Below are 24,897 nucleotides of genomic sequence, written 5' to 3'. Positions count from 1 at the left end.
TCCAGTAGTAACCTGGCTGCTTCACCTGACAGGACTGATTACAAAACAGGTACCTCACTGAGAAATTGAGAGAAAGCGGCCCTCCAAGGCTGCCGAGAACACAATGTCTTCAAGAGGGTTGAACCAGGAAAACAGCCTGGGATCCTGCCAAGCCGGTCCTTCCTTCCTGAGGGGGCGCCAAGGTCTTTCCATGACGCAGCCTCTAGCTCCTCCTGCCTCCCCATGTCCCCAGCACTCTGCATTAAGCATTAGATGCTGGTCCCCACTTAGAAGGTCAGCAAATCAAGAGCAAGTACACGAAAGAAGAAAATAGGGTTTAAATAGAGGCAATTCTTCAGTTTTTGGAAGCCAGAGAAATTATGCAAAATAAACGTGTTCTAGAAGCAACAGAAAAAAAAACTGACAGTGATAATTTAGAAAATCAGACTGTGTCCAAAAATTAGAAACTAATTTGTTTTATTGTGATTTCGTTTTTTCTACGCTCCTATTCTCATAAATATTTTCTGCACTGAAGACGAAATATAGTTTTCAAGAGTCAGACTTGGCTCAACTGAAATTCTGTCATTTACTAGCATCTTAACACCTTCAGTAAAATATGGATAAGTCCTTAATGGTTTTTTTCCCCCACAGCTTTATTCAGGTATAACTGTCATATAGTAACATGCACATACTTAAAGTGAACTATTTAATAAGCTTTGACATATGTTTATAACTGTGAAACCACTGCTACAATCAGAATAATACAAATATTCATCTCCCCTAAAAGTTTCTGCCTCCTCTGTAATCCACCTCCCTCACCTCCACTCTCCATTTTTAGGCACCCACTGATCTGCTTCCTGTCACTATAAACTCATTTTCAGTTCTAGAATTTTGCATAAATGTAATCGTACTTTTTTGTCTAGCTTCTTTCACTCAGCATAATTATTTTGAGATTCATTCCTGTTGTTACATGTGTAACAGTTCATCTTTTTTATTGCTGAGTAATATTCCATTGTATGAATAAATTACAATTGTTTAAACATTCATCTGTTGACATTTGAGTTGTTTCCAGTTTGGGGGTTATTACAAATAAAGGTGCTATGAACATTCGTGGACAAGCCTTTGTATGAATGGTTTCATTTCTTTTAGTAAATACTAAAGAGTAAGTTATACGGTAGGCATATATTTGATAGTTTAAGAAACTGCCAAACTATTTTCCAACATGATTGTACCATTTTACATTCCTCACAGTAGCATATGAGAGTTCCAGGTGCTCCACTTCCTCACCAACACTTGGTATGGTCAGTCTTATTAATTTTAACCTTTCTAGTGGGTGCATATTGAGATCTCATTTTGATTTTAATTTGCATTTCCTTAATGACTCATGATTTTGAGCACCTTTTAATGTGCTATTTGGCATGAAGGTGAGTGCCTATTCAAACATTTGACAAGTTACAAGTCATTTGTTGGATTTAAAATTAGGTATTTTTCTTATTATTACTGTGCTGTTAGAGTTCCTTTATATATTCATGTTACACATCTTTCATTTACATGTTGCAGTTATTTTCTCCCATTTGTGGCTTGGGTTTTCATTTTCTTAAACATTCTCTGGGAAGCAACAGTTTTTCATTTTGATAAAGTCCAACTTACTGATTTTTTTTTATAGTTGGTGCCTTTTGTACGCTATCCAAAAAATTTTTGCTGAACCCAAGGTCACTACAATTTTGTTTTCTTATAGAAGTTTCACAGTTAAACTCTTACATTTAGGTTCATAATCCATTTTGAATTAATGTCTTTGTATGATGTGAGGTAAGCGTCAAGGCTCATATTTCTGCATGTGGCTATCCAGTTGTTCAAGCACCATTAGTTGAAAAGATTATCATTTCCCCCACTGAGTTGCCTTCTTGGCAGCTTTATCAGAAATCAGTGGATCATATATGTGTGAATCTATTTCTAGACTCTCTTCTATTCATTCCACTGATCTGTATGACTCTCTTTACTCCAATACCACATTATCTTGATTACGGTCATGTTACAGTTAGCCTTGAAATCAGAGAGTGTAAGTCCCCCAACTTGTTCTTTTTCAAAACTATTCTTAGACTGGTCTCAGTACTTTCCATTTCCATATAAATCTTAGAAAGATTTTGATTGAGATTATATTGAATCTATTGAATACTTTAGGAAGAATTGAGATCTTAACCATATTGAATCCTCTCATCCATAATCGACAGCTAAAAGCTTCTCATGATCTAGCAAAAACTAAGTCCCTAGGTTTTTGGGGGTTTTTTGAACCTGCTACTTCAAGAGTTTGTTTTGTTTTTGTTTTAAGTCAGTAATCTGTAGTTCCACTTGCAACACATAAATTTATTATGGAGTAAATTCAATTATTCCACATGTAACTCTCTGAATAAACTAGACATGTCAATTTAAAATACTAAAGATAAGTAAGTATTTCTGCAATCCTGAACTTCAAAAGCACCTTTGGGCCAGATGTAGTGGCTCACACCTGTAATCCCAGCACTTTGGGAGGGTGAAGTGGGAGGACGGTTTGAGGCCAGGAGATCAAGACCAGCCTGGTCAACAGGGAGCAAGACCCCATCTCTATTTTTTAAAGCATTTTTGAACCTATAAAGGATAATTTTTAAAAAAACAAGCATGCATTCCATACATTTCCAAATATTTACTTAACAAGATTTTCTTGAAAAGAAACAACACTCTGCCCATCCTACCTACCATATCCTCAGAGTTCCAAAATACCCAAAATCTTTTTTAAAAAAACATCAAAAAAAAGCTGCCCTCTGATGCATACAAATGCATGAAAAACCGTTGGTTTCAAGGTCATTTAAATGCTGACCCTCCTTGCCAACCAAACACTCACGTTTTCCAAAACACCACCAGTGGATTAAACATCTAAGTGTAATTATTTCAGACTATCATAAATACTGAAATCTGATTTACACTGAATCCTTTATTCATCCAGTGGAACAATAAGCAGTTCTGTACATGCCACCTAGTCAGATAACCTGGATCTTCCTACATTTATGACACCAAGAAGTCCTCATCTTTTGGCCTTCATGTAGGCCTCAGGTTCTCCACCTTGACTGCATGCTGGAATCACCTGGGGAGCCTAAAAGCATGGGTGATGGGGTCCCACAGCCCAGAGATTCCTATCTAGAATCTTTAAAAGTGGGGATTTTTGAAAGGTCCCTGGGTGATTCAAGTGGGTAGATTATGATGATTGAGAAGGACCAGTCTAGGCTCTCTCCAGGAAGAGATGCTTCTCATGGCCATTGGCCAATCTGCACCTAGTGAGCTCCTCTAGAGCTTTGCCCAACCTAACTCCTAATCAGACAATAATAGAACTCAACAATTCCATCTGGATGCCTACACTCACTTCTATTTCATATCCAGAAATTCACAGGATAAATGTAAATATCTAACTGTATTTTAGCAATTCCTCTCTAGTCCCCACTTCTAAATGCCACAAAGTAAATCAGGCTGAAGGGAAATTAACTCAATATAATTTGACGATTAAGGTTAAACAGTCATTACGGTTTTTGTACTTCTATTTAAAAGAAAGGAATAGCTCCACAAGCCATCTTTAATTTCAGAAAATACACGGTAAAATTACCAATTCCACAAAGTATAAAATAAATACCTAAATGAGCCTTCATCACCATCCATCTGATTTCACCACTTGTAAATTTCAAACAGATTTTCAATACTGATATTGAGTTCAAAACTGACTCCCTCCAGAACTTAAACTATTAAACTCCTGAGAGTCTTCAAATAACGTACTCCATTTGGCTAAACCAGACTACTTTATTATAATTATCATTCCATCATCTCAAAGTGGGAACGACACCACCTGCATCACAAAGACAGTGTGAGGATTAGGCAGTAAAAGCATGTTAGCACCGTGTAGAGTGCTCTAGAAGTTTTAATTTATTTACACCAGAAATTTTGCCTCATGGGAACTATGTGAAAAGCAGAGGCAAGTGGGAAGTTGCGGGTAGCTACACGTCAACACCCAGGAACACAGGCTGGTGATGTGGGGAGGGAAGGCGGTTAACAACCTCCTGAGGAGTCCTTGCAGCTCTTCTCAGACCAACAGCAGCAGAAACCCATACCTCAGGACTCCCACCTCGGACTGACTGAGTTACTTGCAAGTATATGTAAATCTCATCTCCTTGGAAAACTCCTAAATAATAAAACTGCCAACCTGCAGACCCAGGCGTTCAGATCCCTGCCAGTGTAGCTCATGTACCTTTGGGATGTGCAAGCCGAAACACGTGTGCACGTCTGAGCGGCTGAACCAACATGTATCCATAAACATTATGAATAATACTCGCGAGAATGCACGGCTTTCTCCTAAGCTAGCGCTTGAAGCACTTTACCCAAATCAAGTCCCTTTCGTATCACTCCTTCCCTGCCTTTCCTACGTATCCACTCGAATGCTGAAAGTTGGAGCTCCTTACCCAAAGACTGGGCGGAAGGGGTGACCGCCCTGGACCCCTGCCCGACTTCCCGTTAGGCCAAGCCGCCGTCCTGAAAGGGGATCGTGTCCAGGCCGGCTTCCTGGAGACACACCTGCGCCTGCACACACCCACCGCGGTCGCGTCACCAGTGCCGCGGCCACCTGGACGAGGACCAAAGTCTGGAGGGAATTCCCTCAGCCATAGAGCGATGGGAAAGCGGGACCCGGGTGAGTTTTGAAAAACATAAGGGGAACGGGAGTTGGGTGGACACAAAGGGAAGGGGTCACCGCTACTCACCCAACCCTCGAAGGTGTCCGAGGCGCCGGTCGTGCGCAGCAGCTCCTGGAACTGCAGGGTGCAGTTGGCCACGAAGTGGTCGTAGCCCAGGGGCGTCTCGTGGAAGACGGCCAACTCGAGGTGGCCGCCGTCGGTGACGTTAGCGCAAAACTCCTCGTTGTACGTGGGTTTGTTGGTCTTCTGCTTGGTGCTGGTCTGGCCCACGCGCACCTGGTCCACGCTCACCGTCAGATAGGGATCCAGCAGCTGGTGGCCCTTCTTGAAGAGCGAGTGACGCAGGGACCAGCGGGTGGGCTGTAGCCCCACCGCCTCACCGATGCGGACCCTCAAATAGCCATTGAACTTCATGGTGCCAGACGACATGCCGGCGCCGCTGCCCCGGCCCCGGGGGGCCGCGCTGGTTCGCAGCGGGAGAACGCGGAGTCCCGTCTCAGGCCAGCCCTCGGGGCAGCTGCAGGAGTCGAGGCAGCCCTGGGGAAAGGCAGCGCCCAAGCGCCCCTCGACTGGCCATTCTGCCTCCTCCGTGGGACTTTTTCCTCCCCTCCTTCCCTCCCTCCCGAGGTGGAAAGGAGGGGAGCCCGCCGCCGAGCCCTCAGCGGGCCGGGGAGGCCCGACCGTCCCTTCCAAGCGCGCTGCGCTTCCCGGGGGCTCGCGCGGGACTCGCCCCTTCTCCAGGGCCGGGCAGCTCCTCTCCCCGGAGAGCCGGAGCTACCCGTCCGGTGAGCTCCAGCCACAAGCGTCTCTTCCCCCGCCTCCTCCTGCTTCTCCTCCTGCCCCCGCCTCCGAAGGCTCACGCTCTCCCCCACTCGGCGAGCTTCAAACCAGGAAGCAACTGCCGCCGCCGCCGCATCCCGGGCGAGAACCTCGCGCCGCCAGGTTCCAAGTTCACAGAACCCCTGCGCCCGCTCCCGCGCCTTCCGGACCCCGGGGGCGTGGCGCGCGGCCCGCGGCCCGCGGCCCGGCCCTGCGGTGGGTGGATCCCCGCGCAAGCCCCCGGGAGTCCAGTGCCCGCTTGCACCGCCCTGCGCGCCCTCTTTGTAGGGCTGGGTCTGGCCGTGCGCTGCGCGTTAGGGGCCACCCCGGGCGCAGGCCAAAAAGGAAGGGGTTCGTGGCCCGGCCTGAGCAAACACCTGAGGCGTGGGAGACTGGCCTGGTGAGGGATGGAAGGTTGGGAGGACGCAGAGGAGGGCGCTCCAGCCAGGAACCCGCGCAGCAAGGAGTCGCCCGCCCCCTCTCTCCCAACCTCCCCGGTGGGCTGGTGACCCTGTAGGGCCGTCCCCAAGAGGCCCTGGCCGGAGGCGGGCGAACGGCGGGGAGGTTCTTTTTCCTAATCTTTACAGGGATGGCTCATACCGGGGTCAGCTCGAACGCATCCTGTTTGTGCGCCTTTCCTGCAGAGGCTAATTACACAGTTGTGTGTATGTGTGTGTTTTAATAAGGCAGTAGTAATGATGGAAATCCTGTTCTCCTCCTTCCTCGGAAGGTGTGCCTCGTTGCACAAAGAGCAGGAAAAGTCGGTTCTTCTGGAGACAGACATGGCCAAGAGGTAATAAGTCTTTTCCTCTGCTGGTGGTTCCTGGTCCACCCAGCCCTGCGAGGCAAGGGCAGAAAATGTTCACACACAGGCTGTCCCCAACACACACGTGGAAGAAATTGACTCTTCTAGGAACACTCCATGTTGTTGTATTTGCAATCAGAGTGGCGGGCGTTCTGATGCTTCCCACCCCGTAGCCCCTGCAGATTTTGTCTCCGAGGAGGGCCTTTTGGCCTACTTTGCTATGCCGCAAAGCTTGCTCCCTGAGGGCCAGCCACAACCAATTTATTTCCCATAAAGCCTAGGCCACTTTTTGTTGTTGTTGTTGTTGCTGTTGTAGTTGAGACGGAGTTTCGCTTTTGTTGCCCAGGCTGGAGTGCAATGGTGCGATCTCGGCTCACTGCAACCTCTGCCTCCCAGGTTCAAGCGATTCTCCTGCCTCAGCCTCCCTAGTAGCTGGGATTAAAGGCACCTGCCACCACGCCCGGTTAATTTTGTATTTTTAGTAGAGAGAGGGTTTCTCCATGTTGGTCAGGCTGGTCTTGAACTGCCAACCTCAGGTGATCCACCTGCCCTGGCCTCCCAAAGTGCTGGGATTACAGGCGTGAGCCACAGCGCCCAGCCAAGCCTAGGCCACTCTTAAGATACTTGATTACATTCTGTCTTGCTATACTGGTTCCCTTGGCACAGATTCAGCTTTCTTTCATTCCTTCCTTCCTTCCTTCCCTCCTTTCTTTTATGTTTTAGAGACTGGGTTTTTCGTTGTCATCCAGGCTGGAATACAGCGGTGTGATCATGGCTCACTATAACCTCCAGCTCCCAGGCTCAAGTGATCTTCCAGCCCCCGCCTCCTAAAGTGTTAAGATTACAGGCATAAGCGCCCGTGCCTGGCCCCAGGTTCATCTTTCTAGCTCCCATTCCTCTAAGGCCCTGTTCAGAACTTTCTAATTGAGTAGGTTCTCAACGATTTCACATGAGTGCAAGGAGGCCTGACCCGTAATAACAGCACTATACAGAATGAAAACAAATAAGGACAATGGGCCAAGGGGGAGAGGGCCTGTCTTAAAAACACCAAAGCTTCCTTAGAGAACAAGGCAGGGATGCAACACGTCACTCTAATGACACCTTAGCTTTAGGCAGGGCTTGTGAAGCATGCTCCCAAACGTCCAGGGGGCTCCTGTTTGGCTTTAGTGCTCCAGGGGAAGATGTCACATCTACCATGTGGGTCAACTCTGTCGCCCTTTCCTCCAAACAGCTGGACTCTAGCTTTAAGAGACACTAAAGGATTTGCTGCTGTTGGACTTTGGGGCTAAAAGAAAACAGTCCCCATATAGAATCATGGGGTGTTGACTTTATTTTTTTTTTTAATTTTAAAAAAGAAAACAGTCCCCAAATGGTAGGTGGCCACACAGCTGTCCTGGGACTGGGATATGAGGACACCAGACACTCCATCTTCACCCTATCAGTACCTATCAAGACTGGCAATGGTGTCAGAGCAGTAAGTCAGATGGCCATGGTGCCTGCCCTCCTGGGGATTATAGTCCCACAAGGAGGAAAAACAACAAATAGAAGAGGATGTATGTGGAGGGTGCAGTGAAGGAAAAGCCTACAGTGCCAAGAGGTGATGTATTACAACTGGATGGGTGGTCAGGGAAGGCTTCCTTGAAGAAGCAAATAGCAGAGAGATCAGCTCATTCAGAGCTCCCGAGAAGACAGGTGGGTTGGCCTGTTTGGGAACTAAAAGCACCGTATGTGGCTGGAGCTGAGGAAGGTAAGGGGAATGTGGCTGAAATCAGCTTGCAAAGGTGGTCACACTGACCAGACTGGTAGATCATAGGAAAGTCTTTGGACATTATCTATGGGTCACTGGATGCCTCTGAAGGCTGTTAAGCAGAGCCAGGGCAAGATGAGGATTTGTGTTTTAAAATATCTCTCTAGGGACAAGCAAGGTGGCTCACACCTATAAACCAAACACTTTGGGAGGCCAAGGCAGGAGTACTGCTTGAGCCCAGGAGTTCAAGACCAGCCTGGGCAACATGGCAAGACTGTCTCTACAAAAAAATAAAAACTAAAAAATTAGCTGGATGTGGTGGCTTGTGCCTGTAGTCCCATTATATTTTTTTAGTAAAATAAAATATCTCTCTGGGGGGTGGACTGGAAGAAACAGCACGAGTGTGGGGAGACCAGTTATGAAGCTGTTGCCAAAGTCCAGAGGTGAGAAGATGGTGGCCAGGACTCAGGTGGTAGTGATGGAGATGAAGATAAATAGATGAATTCAAGAAGCATTTCAGAAGTAGAACTGAGAGGTCTTGATGACAGATTGAAGGGAATGAGGAAGAGGACAGTATCAAGGATGACTTGCAGAATCTGGCTTGAGCAACTGTGTGGACTAGGGAGCTATTAGGGAATTAAGAAACAGCATGAGACAAGGCGCGGTAGCTCATGCCTGTAATCCCAGCACTTTGGGAGGACAAGGCTGGGGGGATGGCTTAAGCCCAGGAGGTTGAGACCAGCCTGTGCGACTTAGGAAGACTCTCATCTCTACAAAAAAAAAAAAAAAACTTTTTAAAATTAGCCAGGGCATGTGCCTGTGGTCGCAGGGGAAGCCAAGGCAGGAGGATCAGTTGAGCCTAGAGACTAGCCTGAGCAACATAGTGAGGCCTCGTCTCTACAAAAAAAAAATACAAAAATTAGCCAGACATGGTGGCGGGTGCCTGTAGTCTCAGGTACTCGGGAGCTGAGGCAGGAGGATCACTTGAGCCTGGGAGGTTGAGGCTGTAGTGACCCATGACCATGCTACTGCACTCCAGCCTGGGTGACAGAGTGAGATCCTGTCTCAAAAAAAGAAAGAAACATGGCAAGAGGAGATTGGGGCAGAGGTAAAGAGTTGGGGGTAGGAGGGGAGAATGAAGAGTTCAATTCAAAACTTGTCAAGTTTGATATATCTTGATACATTTAAGCAGAAATCTGAAGTGGGGAATTGGTTATGTGGTTGTGACACTCAGAGGGGCAGTCTCTTAGCTAAAGACAAAATTGAGAGCCATTGGTATACAGATAGTAACTGAAGCTAGAATAGTGGATCAGACTCTTCATGGGAAGACAGGAAGAAAATGCAACTTGAGAAGAGGACCCAGGACAGAGCCCTCCAGCAACTTCAACATTTATAGGTGGAGGAGAAGCAGGTAAGCGGGTTGACAAGCAGTAGCCAGGGAGGTAAGAGAAAAGCAGTAGCCAGGAAGATGTGGTGTCCAGGTATTATGGAAACTAACCAAAAAGTTTTCAAGCGGGGAGGAATCGTCAGCTAGGTCAAATGATGTCGAGAGATTAAGTAGGCAAGGACTAAAGAATGCCACATGGGCTTTCCACTGTGGCTCATGCCTGTAGTCCCAGCTATTTGGGAGGATGAGGCAAGAGGACCACTTGAGCCCAGAAGTTCAAGACCAGCCTGGGCAACAAAGTGAGACCCTGTCTCTACAAAATATAAAAATAAATTTAAAAAGAATGGCATGTGGAGTTGGCATGGACAAGTCCTTAGTAATCTTTCAACAGTTTCAGTAGGGGGTTGTGAGTGGAAGCCTGTTGGGGTAGGTTGAGGTGAAAAGGACGTGAGAGAGTGAATGTAGACACCCTTTCAAGAGGTTTGGCTGGAATGGAAAGGAGAGTGAGAGCTGAGGAAGAAGATGGAATCACTAGAAGAAGGGCTTGTTTAGAATGGGTAAGCAACACTGAGGAGAGAGATCACAGGGTTCTGAGGTGGCAGGAGGGAATGACACCCAAGACATGGCAAGAGCATGGGCCTTAGTTAAAAAGAAACACCTATGTTGTGGCTCTCAGCCTGCTGCCCAAAATTGCCTGACTGAAGTCACACATTTGACGTGAAGTATTTAAACCCCAAAAGAACTACAGGCAAAATGCAGGCTACCATGGTAATTGTCAAGCTACCCTCTCACTGTCTCGCTCAAACACTTTTTCTCTCCTTCCTTCCCCCTCTCATCATCTGTTGGTTTTGCTCCCCTCTCCCTGTTCCTCATTTTCTCTTCCTGCAACTGGCTCCCTAAATACAGCCAGGGAAGATGGTCATCAACAGCCCCAACTTCCTACATTCCCAGCTTAATAGCCCCAGCAGAATGAGGATCTTTGCTATCAGCATCTCAAAATTAATCTCCAGGAAAACTCTTGTCTCCAGCCTATGTTATGTGACATAAGGTCAGGTAGGAAGCAGCACACAGTACAAGGTCTCCGTAAGAAGGAACTGTCTGCCAATACCAACTTCTCCTATGTAACAACTTCTATCCAGAGCTGGCCCTGACCCTGAAAACAGGGAAGCAAGGGGTCCCCTCTCTCTACACATCCCATGCTAATCACTAATGGCTTGTATGTGATATAATACAGCAACTATTGCAATACAGATATATCTGTATTATAGGTCCTTTTATAGACTAGAGGGTTTTATTCCATGATCACTATTACTGTTTCTTTTCTTAGTCACACTATAACTTTAGACTTCTCTGTATATAATTCCTAGTACATTATCAAAATGCTTTTTAAATTGATTGGTTGCTTGATTGAATCACTGCCATTTTTCTGATTTCTTAAGGAACATTTCACACAACTCCCATTCCATTTAATAGAATTAGATAATTTAGAGAATAGCATAGCCAGGTCAAATGTGACCCCATGTTACTATAAAATGGCACAGGCTTTGAGGGGCAGTTTGACAGTGTACATCAGAAGCTTCAAAGTAAAATGAGTTCTATGCCTGAAGAACCAGTTTAGCCATAGTGGAATGGCTGAGTAAATTATAGAATAGCAACTTAATGGAATATTATGTAATTACTAAAATTATATATGATAAACAACATAGAAAAAAACAGTAAATAGGCTGGGCACGGTGGCTCACACCTGTAATCCCAGCACTTTGGAAGGCTGAGGTGGGTGGATCACCAGAGGTCAGGAGTTTGAGACCAGCCTGACCAACATGTTGAAAGCCCATCTCTACTAAAAATACAAAAATTAGCCGGGGGTGGTGGTGCGTGCCTGTAATCCCAGCTACCCAGGAGGCTGAGGCAGGAAAATAGCTGGAACCTGGGAGGCAGGAGCTGCAGTGAGCCAATATAGCACCATTGCACTCCAGCCTGGGCAACACAGCAAGACTCCGTCTCAAAAAAAAAAAAAAAAAAATTCCAGTAAATAACATTTGAAAACTAGAATAAGAAATATAAATATGCTGAGAAGTACAAAAATATGTATACCAAAGGATAAAGAAAGGAATGCAACACAGGTAAATGAAAACAATTTTTAGAGCATTGTACAAATAATAAATGTTCTTACTTTAAAAGACTCTGAAGATAAAATAATTCACATAAGGCATTTGATACCTTGCCAGGCACATGGTACACTTCAGTTGTTACCTTGGCTTCTATATTATAATTCCCTGAGCAGCCACCAGCCAACAAGGCACTTTAGAAACATTATTCATTTGATCCTCATGACAACCAAATGAAATGTTGTCATTATCTCTATTTCACAAATAAGGAAACCGAGAGTTGAAAGGTTAACTGAATGGGATCACATAGCTAATATATGGTAGAGCTGATATTTGACCAATTTTTGGAAAAACAAATGCCTAAGCTCCATCCCAGCATGATTTTAATGGATAGTAGGATTGAAAACTACCACTACTATACACTGAGTACAAAGGGGAAGAAGACTAAGACTCTCAGCAAGCAGGAGAGAATGGTTTGCAGGGCAGCGGTCCTAGAAGTGCCTGTCTATATCCATTTCTGAGTATGCAAAGGCACATCTAAATAAGTGGGGCCACAATGTCCTCCTCATGGGACAAAAAGAGCAGAAAAGGTAAGATATTTCAAAGATATAGTAACATTTCTCAGAATGAAAGAAAGACACTGTTCTCATAGTGAAAATGATGCAGTGTATTGGGAAGAACGAGTAAAGAAAGACCCACAACTAGAAACATCACTGTGAAGTTTCTGGACTTCATGATGGATAAAGGAAAGATCTTCAACGACTTGGAGGAAGAAACAGAGGCAAAGTCAGGGCAGGTGGCACAGGGGGATGAGATCAGAGAGTGAGGACTTCAGCTAGCCAAAGGGTCCTGACAGGCAGTCTGTTAGGGTGTCAGTGGATGGACAGCTCATGATGAGAGAGAGAATAAAGGGAAGGAAGCCCAAAGGTGAAGAGTCCTAAGAGGACAGGCAGATCCAGGAGACAGGCAGAGCTTCTCGCCCTTCCTCAGGTTTCACCAAAAGAAGGGCCTTCGATTACTATTTGCTTCAAAAGCCCACTTAAGTAAGACAGATTCTAGGGATTGAGATCAGAACAGAAAAGCACAAATAAAAGTAATCCTCCCATAAAAAGCAGTCAAGTTAGTAACACTTTGTACTGACAGCTGCCCAGGCAGCCTGGTGATCAAGAGCAACGACTCTATAACACATTTTTGCTACTGTTTTCTAACAGGAATATCTAGTGAGGTTAAATATTTTATGTATGTAAACAAAACAAATACAAATCTCTCCTATGGCTAATTTATTTTTGACATCTCACCTACTTGAATCTACCCATATTAGAATATTTTCATTTGAAATCCTTTATATTACCTAAGTGCCTTTCTAGCAATTGTGTGAACCCTGGAAAACCTTGCTGCCATTCTATTAAGAAACAGATTTATAAGAGCCCAAATACAGTTTTGTAGATTCATACACAATAAAAAAAACTTCATACACAATAAAAAAGACTTCATACACAATAAAAAAGAAGAGATATAATTATTTAGGGGAGCCAAATCTAACTGCATTTAGTCACTGCAAACATTTCTTTGTATCCACTTCTAACACGTAAAACTAGCATGTCACCAAATGAGGCAAAAATATCTTTCCAAACTAAAATAGTGTAAGCTGGGGCAACATTGCAAGAACCTGACTCTACAAGAAATTGTAAAAATTAGCTGGGTGTGTGGCGCATGCCTATGGTCCCAGCTACTCAGGAGGCTAAAACAGAAGGATTGTGATGTGGTTTGGCTGTGTCCCCACCCAAATCTTATCTTGAATTCCCACGTGTTGTAGGAGGGACCCAGTGGGAGGTGGTTGAATCATGGGGACAGGTCTTTCCCATGCTGTTCTCATAATAGTGAGTGGGTCTCAGGGATCTGATGGTTATATAAGGGGGAGTTTCCCTACACAAGCTCTCTTTGCCTGCCGCCATTCACATAAGATGTGACTTGCTTCTCCTTGCCTTCCACCATGATCGTGAGGCCCCCTCAGCCACATGGAACTATGAGTCCAATTAAACCTCTCTTTTTTTTTTTTTTTTGTAAATTGCCCAGTCTCAGGTATGTCTTTACCAACAGCATGAGAACAGACTAATACAGATTGGTTGAGTCTAGGAGGTTGAGGCTGATCACCAACCATGATTATACTAATGTATTCCAGCCTGGGCAACAGAGCAAGACCCTGTCTCAAAATAAAATGGTTTAAAATTCTTTAATTCTGAATGCAGTACTTAATATCTTTGACATTTTAAAAAAGGATTAGTGATAGAAGCATGTGAATATGGTTTAAAATAGTAATCATTTTCTCTAAAGCTATTATTAATATAGCTAATGGTCAGGTTGTTCCATTAACGTTTCTCATTTGGTTCTTGTCCATTAACAAGCCAAGTAGTTATTAACTACAAGTCATAACCAAATTATTAAGCTGTATGGCTTGTGTAAGAAACCTGTGAAAGGAAAATGACTATTTTGCTGTAATAGCATCATTCTCTTTACCCTTTACTGGGTTTTCTCTAGGTCTTGATGGCATTCTCTGGTATACTCAGTGACCATCCGGTCAGTAATTTCATTCTGGTCACTGGGCATCATACTTGGATTTTTCAAAATCCTTTGGAATTGCCTTTAAGTCATTTATGAAAACCTCTACACACTCTTTTAGCCTTTGAACTAAATAGTTTTTATAGTGATAAAATTTAATGCACAAAACGTTTATTATCAAGTTCAAATGATCTTAATGTTAAGGTCACTCAGGCCTTCTTAGTTATGTTTTATGTTGTTTTGGGAGGTGGGGGGAGAGTGATATGGTTTGGCTGTGTGCCACCCAGATCTCATCTTGAATTGTAGCTCCCATAATCACCACATGTTGTGGGACGGAGGTAGTGGGAGGTAATCAAATCATGGGGGCAGGTTTTCCCATGCTGTTATTGTGATGGTGAATAATCTCAGAAAATCTGATGGTTTTATAAAGGGCAGTTCCCCTGCACACACTCTCTTGCCTGCCATCATGTAAGACATGCCTTTGCTCTTCCTTCACCTTCTGCCATGATTGTGAGGCCTCCCCAGCCATGTGGAACTGTGAGTCCATTAGACCTCTTTTTTAAAAAAATTACCCATTCTCGGGTATTACTTCATAGCTGTATGAAAATGGACGAATACAGAGAGCTTCACTTTAAATTGACTATTTTACCAGGATGTAGCCATAACTATTTACTATAGTAGCCACTGAAGACTTTCTCAATATATTGTTAGTGAAAAAAGCAGGCTATCATACTATAATTCATCATGATCCTATTTGGTGTAAGATGTATATGTGCCAGACTGGCCAACATGGTGAAACTCCATCTCTACTAAAAATACAAAAATTAGCCAGGCATGGTGGCACATGCCTGTAATCCCAGCTACCTAGGAAGCTGAAGCACAAGAATCGTTTGTTTTGAACACAGAAATTTAGCAAATGTTCATTCAAAATGCTGGACAAGTAAAGTAGGTAAATTAGGTACTGCTTCTTTTCAGTACTAATTTAATAAAATCCTACTATGTAGTTGATATGGTTTGGCTCTGTGTCCCCACTCAAATCTCATCTTGAATTATAATCCTTACATGTCAAGGGAGGGACCTGTAATCCCCACATGTCAACCACCCTGGATCATAGCGGCAGTTTCCCTCATGTTGTTCTCATGATAGTGAGTGAGTTCTTGCAAGATCTGATTATTTTATAAGGGGCTCTTTCTCCTTTGCACACTCTCTTCACCTGCCGCCATGTAGGATGAACATGCCTGCTTCCTCTTCCACCATAATTGTATTAGATTGGTGCAAAAATAATTGTGGTTTTTGCCATTAAAGGTAAACACAATTATGTTTACAAAAACGATTACTTTGCACCAACCTAAATAAGTTTCCTGAGGTCTCCCCAGCCATGTGGAACTGTGAGTCAATTAAACCTCTTTTCTTTGTAAATTACCCAGTGTCAGGCAGTTCTTTATAGCAGTGTGAAAACAGACTAATACAGTAAATTGGTACCAGGAGTGGGGCACTGCTGTAGATACCTGAAAATGTGGAAGTGACTTTGGAACTGGGTAACAGGCAGATGTTGGAACAGTTTGGAGGGCTCAGCAGAAAACAGGAAGATGTGGGATAGTTTGGAGTTTCCTAGAGACTTGTTGAATGGTTTGCGCCAAAATGCTGATAGTGATATGGACAATGAAGCCCAGGCTGAGGTGGTCTCAGATGGAGATGAGGAACTTATTCAACACTGGAGCAAAGGTGATTCTTGCTATCCTTTTGCCAAGAGACAGATGGCATTTTGCCCCTGTCCTAGAGATCTGTGGAACTTTGAACTTGAGAGAGATTATCTGAAATTGGAATTTATGTTTAAAAGGGAAGCCGAGCATGAAACTTTGAAAAAGTTGTAGACTGACAATGCAATAGAAAAGAAAAACCCATTTTCTGGCGAGAAATTCAAACTGGTTGCAGAAATTTGCACAAGTAACAAGGAGCCAAATGTTAATTGCCAAGACAATGGGGAAAATGTCTCCAGGGCATGACACAGAGATCTTGGCAGCAGCCCCTCCCACCACAGGTCAGGAGGCCTAGGAGGAAAACATGGTTTTGTGGGCCAGGCCCAGGGCCCTGCTGCTCTGTGCAGCCTTGGAACATGGCATGCTGAGTCTCATGCACTGCTGCTCCAGCTCCAGCCGTGGCTAAAAGGGGCCAATGTACAGCTCAGGCTGTTGCTTCAAAAGGTGCAAGCCCCAAGCCTTGGCAGCTTCCACTTGGTGTTGGGCCTGCAGGTGCACAGAAGTCAGTAATTGAGGTTGGAGAACCTCCACCTAGATTTCAGAAGATGTATGGAAATGCCTGGATGTCCAGGCAGAAGTTTGCTGCTGGGGCAGAGTCCTTATGGAGAACCTCTGCTAGGGCAGTGAAAGGGGAAATGTGGGGTTGGAGCCCCCACACAGAGTGCCCACTGGGAGACTGCCTAGTAGAGCTGTGAGAAGAGGGTTACCATCCTCCAGACCTCAGAATGGCAGATCTACCTACAGCTTGCACCAGGTGCCTGGAAAAGCCACAGGCACTCAACACCAACACCTGGAAAGCAGCCGGGAAAGGGGCTGTACCTTGAAGACCCACAGGGGTGGAGCTACCCAAGGCCATGGGAGCCCACTCCTTGTATCAGTGTGCCCTGGATGTGAGACATGGAGTCAAAGGAGACCATTTTGGAGCTTTAAGATTTAATGACTTCCCCGCTGGATTTTGGACTTGCATGGGGCCTGTAGCCCCTTTGTTTTGAATGGGTGTTTTCCCATTTGGAATGGGTGTACTTACCCAATGCCTGTACCCCATTTTATCTTGGAAGGAACTAACTTGTTTTTTATTTTACAGGTTCATAGGCAGAAGGGACTTTCTTTGTCTCAAATGAAACTTTGGACTGTGGACTTCTGAGTTAATGCTGAAATGAGTTAAGACTTTGGAGGACTGTTGGGAAGGCATGATTGGTTTTGAAATGTGAAAAGATATGAGATTTGGGAGGGGCCAGGGATGGAATGATATGGTGTGGCTCTGTGCCCCACCCAAATCTCATCTTGAATTCTTATCTCCATGTGTTTTGTTGAGGGAGAGAGGTGATTGGATCATGCGGGGCAGTGCCCTCCATGCTATTCTTGTGATAGTGAGTGAGTTCTCATGAGATCTGATGGTTTTATAAGGAGTTCTTTCCCTTTTGCACTCTCTCTCTTGCCTGCCACTATGTAAGATTGTGCCTGCTTCCCCTTCTGCCATGATTGTAAGTTTCCTGAGGCCTCCTCAGACATACGGAACTGTGAGTCAATTAAACCTCTTTTCTTTATGCATTTTCCAGTCTCGGGCAGTTCTTTATAGCAGTGTGAAGATGGACTAATACAGTAGTCAACATAATTTTAGTTCTAGAAGCCAGTAGGTAATAGCAAGTTAATTCAGATCTTCGATTCATGACCTTTTGGGGTGGCACGGGGAGTTAGATGGCCCAAATATTGGGATTTGACAAATTTGGGTGATTTTTCTGAACTCTAGGCATATGAGACAACAGCTTTCAAAGACTTTGGTTTACGTCCTCAAAAAATTGCTAGATGGCCTTGGACAAATCATATAATTGCACAGAATTAAATGAGAAACTGAATTTAAAGCACATTGCAAAGCCCTACAGCATTGTATTAATGTTATCAGTTCTGCCTCATCCTGCTGCTCACTTTCCCCTCCATTTGCTTCATCCTTCCTGGCTGCCACAGATCCCCTCCCATTCGCCTCATCCTTTGGCCCCTGCCACAGACCCATGACAATACAGGGAGCTCAACCCTGCCACTTGCAGAGAACCTTCAAATCAGAGGTAATATTTTTTGAGACAGGGTCTCACTCTTGTCACCCATGTTGGAGTGCACTGGCATGATCACGGCTCACTGCAGCCTCGACCTCCCAGGCTCAAGTGATCCTCCCAACTCACTTCCCACTGTAGGCTGTACCACCACACCCAGCTAATTTTGTATTTTCTGTAGTGGCAGGGTCTCAATATGTTGCCCCGGCTGGTCTTGAACTCCTGATGTTAAGTGATCCTCCCACCTTGGCCTCCCAAAGTGCTAGGATTACAGGCATGAGACATGGTGCCCAGCTCAGAGGTAGACTTTTTGACACATTGTTTTAGTCCAAATATAATCACTTAAACTGAGATTCTATATATGCAGGAGGCTGGACATGATGGCTTATGCCTGAAATCCCAGCATTGTGGGAGGCTGAGGCAGGAGGATTGCTTGAGGCCAGGAGTTCAAGACCAGCCTGGGCAACATAGTGAGACTCTGTCTCTACAAAAAATCTAAAACTAGGGCCAGTGTGGTGGCACATGCCTGTAGACCTAGCTTCTCGGGAGGCTGAGGTGGGAGGATCACTTGAGCCCAGCAGTTCGAGGCTGCAATAAACCATGTTTGTACCACTGCACTAGAGCCTGGGCAGTGGAGTGAGACTCTGTCTCAAAAAGTAAATAAAAAATAATATAACACACACACACACACACACACACACACACGTGGAGGAACACTTGAAAAATAACACAAGCAGCAAGAAACACAAAAGTGCTCTGGTGAGTATAACAAAAATAAAGGCAGATGATAAGCTCATGGGTACAATGGTACAAAAACCACATTGAGTACTAAGATGAAACTTGGTCTTGATACAGGAGAAAGGAAGTCAACAAAGGAATTTTACACATTTCCCTGAGTTACTCATTTTAAGAGTCTGAACAACTGAAATCAGGAAACACCTGTACTTGTTAACATTACTGAGGAAATGACTTTAAAAACTTGGACTCCATTTTAGATAACTGATGGCAGGCAGTGATATCATTCTAGCATCTATATTTCCATGTAAATGTACAAGCTATGTTTCTTAGTTTTGGTCCATTTATGTAATAGCAATCAGAGACTCAATGCATTATATTTATGGGATAATTGTTACACATTTTAACTTTTAAAATTACCTGGGGCCAGACACAGTGGCTCATGCCTGTAATCCCAGCACTGTGGGAGACCAAGGCAGGAGGATAACTTGAAGCCAGGAGTTCAAGACAAGCCTGGGCAACATAGTGAGATCCCCATCTCTATGAAAAAATATTTAAAAATTAGCCAGGTGTGCTGATGTGTACCTGTGGTCCTGACTGTTCAGGAGGCGGAGGTGGGAGGATTGCTTGGGCTCAGGAGTTCAAGGTCACAGCTCTGATTGCACCACTGCATTCCTGGGTGACAGAACGAGACCCTGTCTCACTCAAAAAAAATAAAGTAAAATTACCTGGCATTTAGCTGCATGTTTGCTTTTGTTCCCATTTATAGTTATTTGAAGATTGTTATAATCACACAGAAACATGGCCATCATTACTTTAAGATGAAAATAAATGTATAGAATGAATGTTTTATGATAAAAAACAAAAACCAGCATTGTAATAAGATAGGCCAGAAGAACAGAGGAAAAATGGGTCCATTTGAAGATGTGCTAGGGAACTCTAGACCAAACCTTATTTTACAGATGAGGAGCCAGAATAAGAGCTGAGTATCTGCATGTTGTTTATTACACATTCTCTGGGTCTTCTGAATGTTAGGCTAGAGGTTCCCAGAGCAGGTCGTATTCTCAAGAAAATTACTGACTCAATAGGTCTTATCTGATTGATTGATTTAAATAGCATTATTGTTTAGATTGCTTTGATATGGTTTGTTAAACAGTAAAGTAAAACATATAAATTATGATGCTGTTGATGATGTATATCAGCTTTCTTAGAAATACAATGTCTGTGGCAAGTTTGTTTCTGATATTTGCTTTGATGTGCCCATGAAATTATCACCAGTAGGAGAAAAAAAGTTATTTATTGTTGTTGTTTTTATAGTGGAAACTGGAGTCTTGCTATGCTTTCCAGGCTGGTTTTGAACTCCTAACCTCAAGTGATTTTCCTGCCTCAGCCTCCCAAAGTGCTGGGATTACAGGCATGATCGACCCGGCCCTGTTGTTTTTAAGAAAATTACAAGTTAAATCTTGTATCAGTGAACAAGGTTTGTACAGATGATTTTATTGTCTTGAAATGTTATTGTATCTCACTTTAGAAAATAGAAGCATATTAGAATATACTTTGTTCTATACCCAAATCTTGTGTTAAACTCTTTAAAAATGTCTTTTCAATGTTTGGTAAAAACTGCAATGAGTCTTACAGATGTATTTTTCATATTAATTATTAATCATTATAATTTAGAAAAATTAATTATATAATCATTTAAAGGAACTTCAACAAACTAATGGTTATTGAAGTTAGATTAAGAATACCTATAATCATGAAGAGTAGTGGCCTGACACAGTAATGAAAGACAGATCTTTACATTTAAAAAGGAAAAATGTGATTGTGTGTTTTCATACATTATTAAGTTGTAGACAATACACCAAAACATACATGAGAGGACATCCACTTCTGCCCATAGATAGTGGCTAATGCTAGTCACATCCTCCCACTAGAAACAACTAGAAATACACAAGATAACAGATTCCAGGCACTTGACAAACATTGCAGGGCAGTGATTCTTGAGAGAAAGGAAACACGAAGTGATCTACATGTCCTCTTCAGCTTTCTGTCTGGGGACACCGACTAGACTGAAAGGAAGTGGAATCCAAGGAAATACGGAAGTCTTGCTGAGCTGAAGAGATCTAGATAAAAGTTTAGAGTGGTTGTCATCCTTGAAATTTGTAAGACAGAATACCAGAAAGAAAGGAGTGTGCAGAAGAGGACAAAGAAGATTTCACAATGGTTCCTGTGTAGCCCATGTGCAGGATGGGACTTAATGAGGCCTAGAAGAGAATGGTTGCTATGAACAAGAGAACTGGGCCAAGATATCACAGTCCGTGCAGTACTGCAAACACTGGAATATTGTCCCAACCTAAATGGAGAGACCTTACTAAGCACCTCTTGCGTTCAATTGAAATTCTAAAGAGGCCACACCTTAGGAGTAAATACCATGACCCAGACAAAGGGCCATGTTTCAGGACAAATGATAAAACTGACATAGAATAAATAATAATAATACATAACAAAACAAAGCCTAACAAGATCAAGAGGATTTTTTAGTAGTTTAATAGCCTGATAGAATAAACCTCAACACCATTTAAAAGAAGACAACATAATCCAGACTGTATAACTCCTTTGTAACAATATTCAACAGTAGGTTAAAATATATGACACCTGTAAAGAAGCAGAAATATGTGACTCATAATCAAAATAAGACATAGTCAATAGAAACAGAACCCAAGATGACCCAAATATTGGAATTAGCAGATGAGATCTTTAAAACAGCTATTATAAATATATGTAAGGATGCATGGGAAAAGATGAATACATGATTAAACAGATGAGATGGATCGGCACAGAAATAAACCAAATGGGTATATTAGAAATAAAAAGCAAATATCTGAAATGTAAAATTTATCTGATGGTTGGAGCAGTTTGGAGGTGGCAAAAGGATGGGTCAATTATCTCTAAGAGAGAGCAATGAAAATTATATAATTTAATAACAGTAAGGAAAATATTGGAAAAAATATGTAAACAGCCTCAGTGAACTCGGGAACAACCCTACAAAGTTAGTATATATATAATTGGAGTCCCAAGGCTAAGCATGGTGGCTCACACCTGTAATCCCAACACTTTGGGAGACTGAGGCAGGAAGATCACTTGAGCCCAGGAGTTCAAGACCAGCCTGAGCAACATAGTGAGACCCCCCATCTCTACCAAAAAAAAAATAGCTGGACATGGTGGCGCATGCCTATAGTCCTAGCTACTTGGGAGGCTGAGGTGGGAGGATCACTTAAGCCCTGAAGTCAAGGCTGCAGTAAGCTCCGATTGTACCACTGTGCTCCAGCCCAGGCAACAGAACGAGACCCCATCTCTAAAATAAAATAAAATAAAATAAAATAAAATAAAATAAAATAGAATCGCAGTAAAAGAAAGGAAAAGAAAATGGGGTAGAGTGAAATTAAAAAAAAAAAAAATTGGCTGAAATTTCTCTAATTTGGTGGAAAACAGCCTACAGATTGAAGAATCAACAAACTCCAAGCAGAATAAATACAAAAAATAAAATAAGATAAAGAAAGAAAACACACCAGCTACACTGTAGTCAAAAGGTTAAAAACCAAAAATATAGAATAAATGTCGAAACAGAAAAAAAAGTCAAAGACATAAGGGGAACAATGCTATGAATCACATACTAGAAACAGTGTAGGCCAAAAGAAATGGAATGATGTCATTAAGGTACTGAAAGAATAGATCAACCCAGCTTTTTTTTTTGAGGCCATGTCTGGCTCAGTCGCCCAGAGTGATAAAATCACAGCTCACTGCAGCTTCTACCTCCTAAGCTCAAGTGATCCTCTCACCTCAGCCTCCCAATTAGCTAGGACTACAAGTATATACCACTATGTCCAACTAATTTTTTTTTTTTTTTTGTAGAGACAGGGTCTCAACTACATTGTCCAAACTGTTCTTGAACTCCTGAGCTCAAGCAATCCTCCTGCCTTAGCCTTCCAAAGTGCTGGGATTACAAGTGTGAGCCACCACACCTGGCCAGAATTCTAACATTTTCTCAAAAATGAAAACAAAAAAAGACATTTTCTGATAAACAAATGCTGGGAGGATTCATTGTAAACTATATGAAATACTAACAGAAGAATTTGGGGGGGATGATGGAAAATGATAGCAGAGGGAAATCTAAACTACAGAAAGTAATAAATAGCACCAGAAATGGTAAGTAGATGTGTAAATATAAAGAACTTTTTTTCTTCTCTTTTTTTTTTAAACAACAGACTATTTAAAGACAAATATATTGTAGGACTCTCAATTCATGTAGAAGTAAAATACATGACAACAATTACAAAAAAGGACAGAGGGTTTTGTTTGCGTGTGTGTTTTTTTTTTTTTTTATTTTAAGCAATGCTTTTGGAGAAAGAAAAAAAGGACAGAGTTAACAAAATTGTACTATTGTAAGATTCTTACATTTCACATGAAATAGTAAAATATTAACTCTAAATAGACTGTTAAGGTTGTGCTGACTACTATGGTAGTCACTAGCCACAAGTGACTAAATTTAAACTTAAATTAATTAAAAATAAATAAAATTTAAATTTCAGTCTTCGGTTGTACTAGCCATATTTCAAGGTATCAATAGTCACATGTAGCCAGTGTCTACTATATTGGAAAGACACAGAACATTTTCACTACTAAAGAACATTCAGTTGGAGAGTGCTGCCCTAGAGCCACCATGAAAAAATAAAAATATACAGACATATAACTTTAAAATCAATAGATGAATTAAAATAGAATACTAAAAATATTGTATAAACCAAAATAAAGCCATGGAGGAAATGAGAAACAAAAAATGAGACAAACAGAAAACAAATAGCAAGATGATAGACTTAAATCCTACCAAATCAATAATTATATTAAATATAAATGAACTAAACAATCCAAAGAAAAGAAAAAGATTGCAAGGATGAATAAAAAGCAAGATTCAAGTAAGTGCTTTGGCATGAGATGCAATGGATTTTAAAGATCCAGATAGGTTGAAAGTAAAAGGAAGCGAAAACATAGACCAAGCAAATCTAAGAAACCTGGTATTGATATACTATTATTATACAAAATAAACTTCAAGTCAAAAAGAATTATCAAAGTTGAAAAGTGACATTCCTTAATAAAAAATTGTCATCTCATCATGAAAACATAAAAAATATAAACATTTATGTGACTAAAAAGCTTCAAGTATAAGAAGCAAGATATGAAAATTAAAGGAACAGGCTCAGCACAGTGGCTCATGCCTGTAATCCCAGAAATTTGGGAGGCCAAGGTGGGAGGAATGCTCAAGCCCAGGAGTTCAAGACCAGCCTGGGCAACATAGTGAGATCCTGTCTCTATAAAAAAATTTTAAAATTAGGTGGGCATGGTGGTGGGCATCTGTAGCTGTGGCATCTATAGCTACTCAAGAGGCTGGGGCAGGAGGATTGTTTGAGCCCAGAAGGTCAAGGCTGCAGTGAGCTGTGATCACGCCACTGCACTCCAGCCTGGATGACAGAGTGAGACCCTGTCTCAAAAAAAAAAAAAAAAAAAAATTGAAGGAACAAATACACAATCTATAATCATAGTTGAACATTTTTAATTCACCTATGTGTACTTTGTAGAACTAGACATAAATATATTAATATAAATGATTTGGAAACTGGATCCTTTCCTTACTCCTTATACGAAAATTAATTCAAGATAGATTAGAGACTTAAATCTTAGACCTAATACCATAAAAACCCTAGAGGAAGACCTAGGTAGTACCATTCAGGACATAGGCATGGGCAAAGACTTCATGTCTAAAACACCAAAAGCAACGGCAGCAAAAGCCAAAATTGACAAATGGGATCTCATTAAACTAAAGAGCTTCTGCACAGCAAAAGAAACTACCATCAGAGTCAACAGGCAACCTACAGAATGGGAGAAAATTTTTGCAATCTACTCATCTGACAAAGGGCTAATATCCAGAACCTACAAAGAACTCAAACAAATTTACAAGAAAAAAACAAACAACCCCATCAAAAAGTGGGCAAAGGATATTAACAGACATTTCTCAAAAGAAGACATTCATACAGCCAACAGACACATGAAAAAATGCTCATCATCACTGGCCATCAGAGAAATGCAAATCAAAACCACAATGAGATACCATCTCACACCAGTTAGAATGGCGATCATTAAAAAGTCAGGAAACAACAGGTGCTGGAGAGGATGTGGAGAAATAGGA

General features: G+C 42.5%; 1 protein-coding gene and 1 long non-coding RNA gene across 2 annotated transcripts in view; one reads left to right on the top strand and one right to left on the bottom strand.

The window, feature by feature from the left end:
* Positions 1 to 24,897, bottom strand: part of PRKCH (protein kinase C eta) — a 420,060-nt gene that overhangs the window by 226,671 nt on the left and 168,492 nt on the right. The window contains exon 2 of the mRNA XM_025391616.1: positions 4,755 to 5,225. Coding sequence (XP_025247401.1) covers positions 4,755 to 5,117 — 363 coding nt within the window. The 5' untranslated portion in view covers positions 5,118 to 5,225. The remainder of the gene's footprint in view (positions 1 to 4,754; positions 5,226 to 24,897) is intronic.
* LOC112628618 lies at positions 4,357 to 24,209 on the top strand. Its single transcript, XR_003120451.1, has 2 exons — positions 4,357 to 4,684; positions 19,974 to 24,209. It is a non-coding gene; the product is annotated as an uncharacterized LOC112628618 (long non-coding RNA).

This window comes from Theropithecus gelada, chromosome 7b, assembly GCF_003255815.1.
Source record: "Theropithecus gelada isolate Dixy chromosome 7b, Tgel_1.0, whole genome shotgun sequence".
NCBI lineage: Eukaryota > Metazoa > Chordata > Mammalia > Primates > Cercopithecidae > Theropithecus > Theropithecus gelada.
Note: the sequence above shows the minus strand (reverse complement) of the source record. Positions and strands in the feature narration are given on the sequence as shown.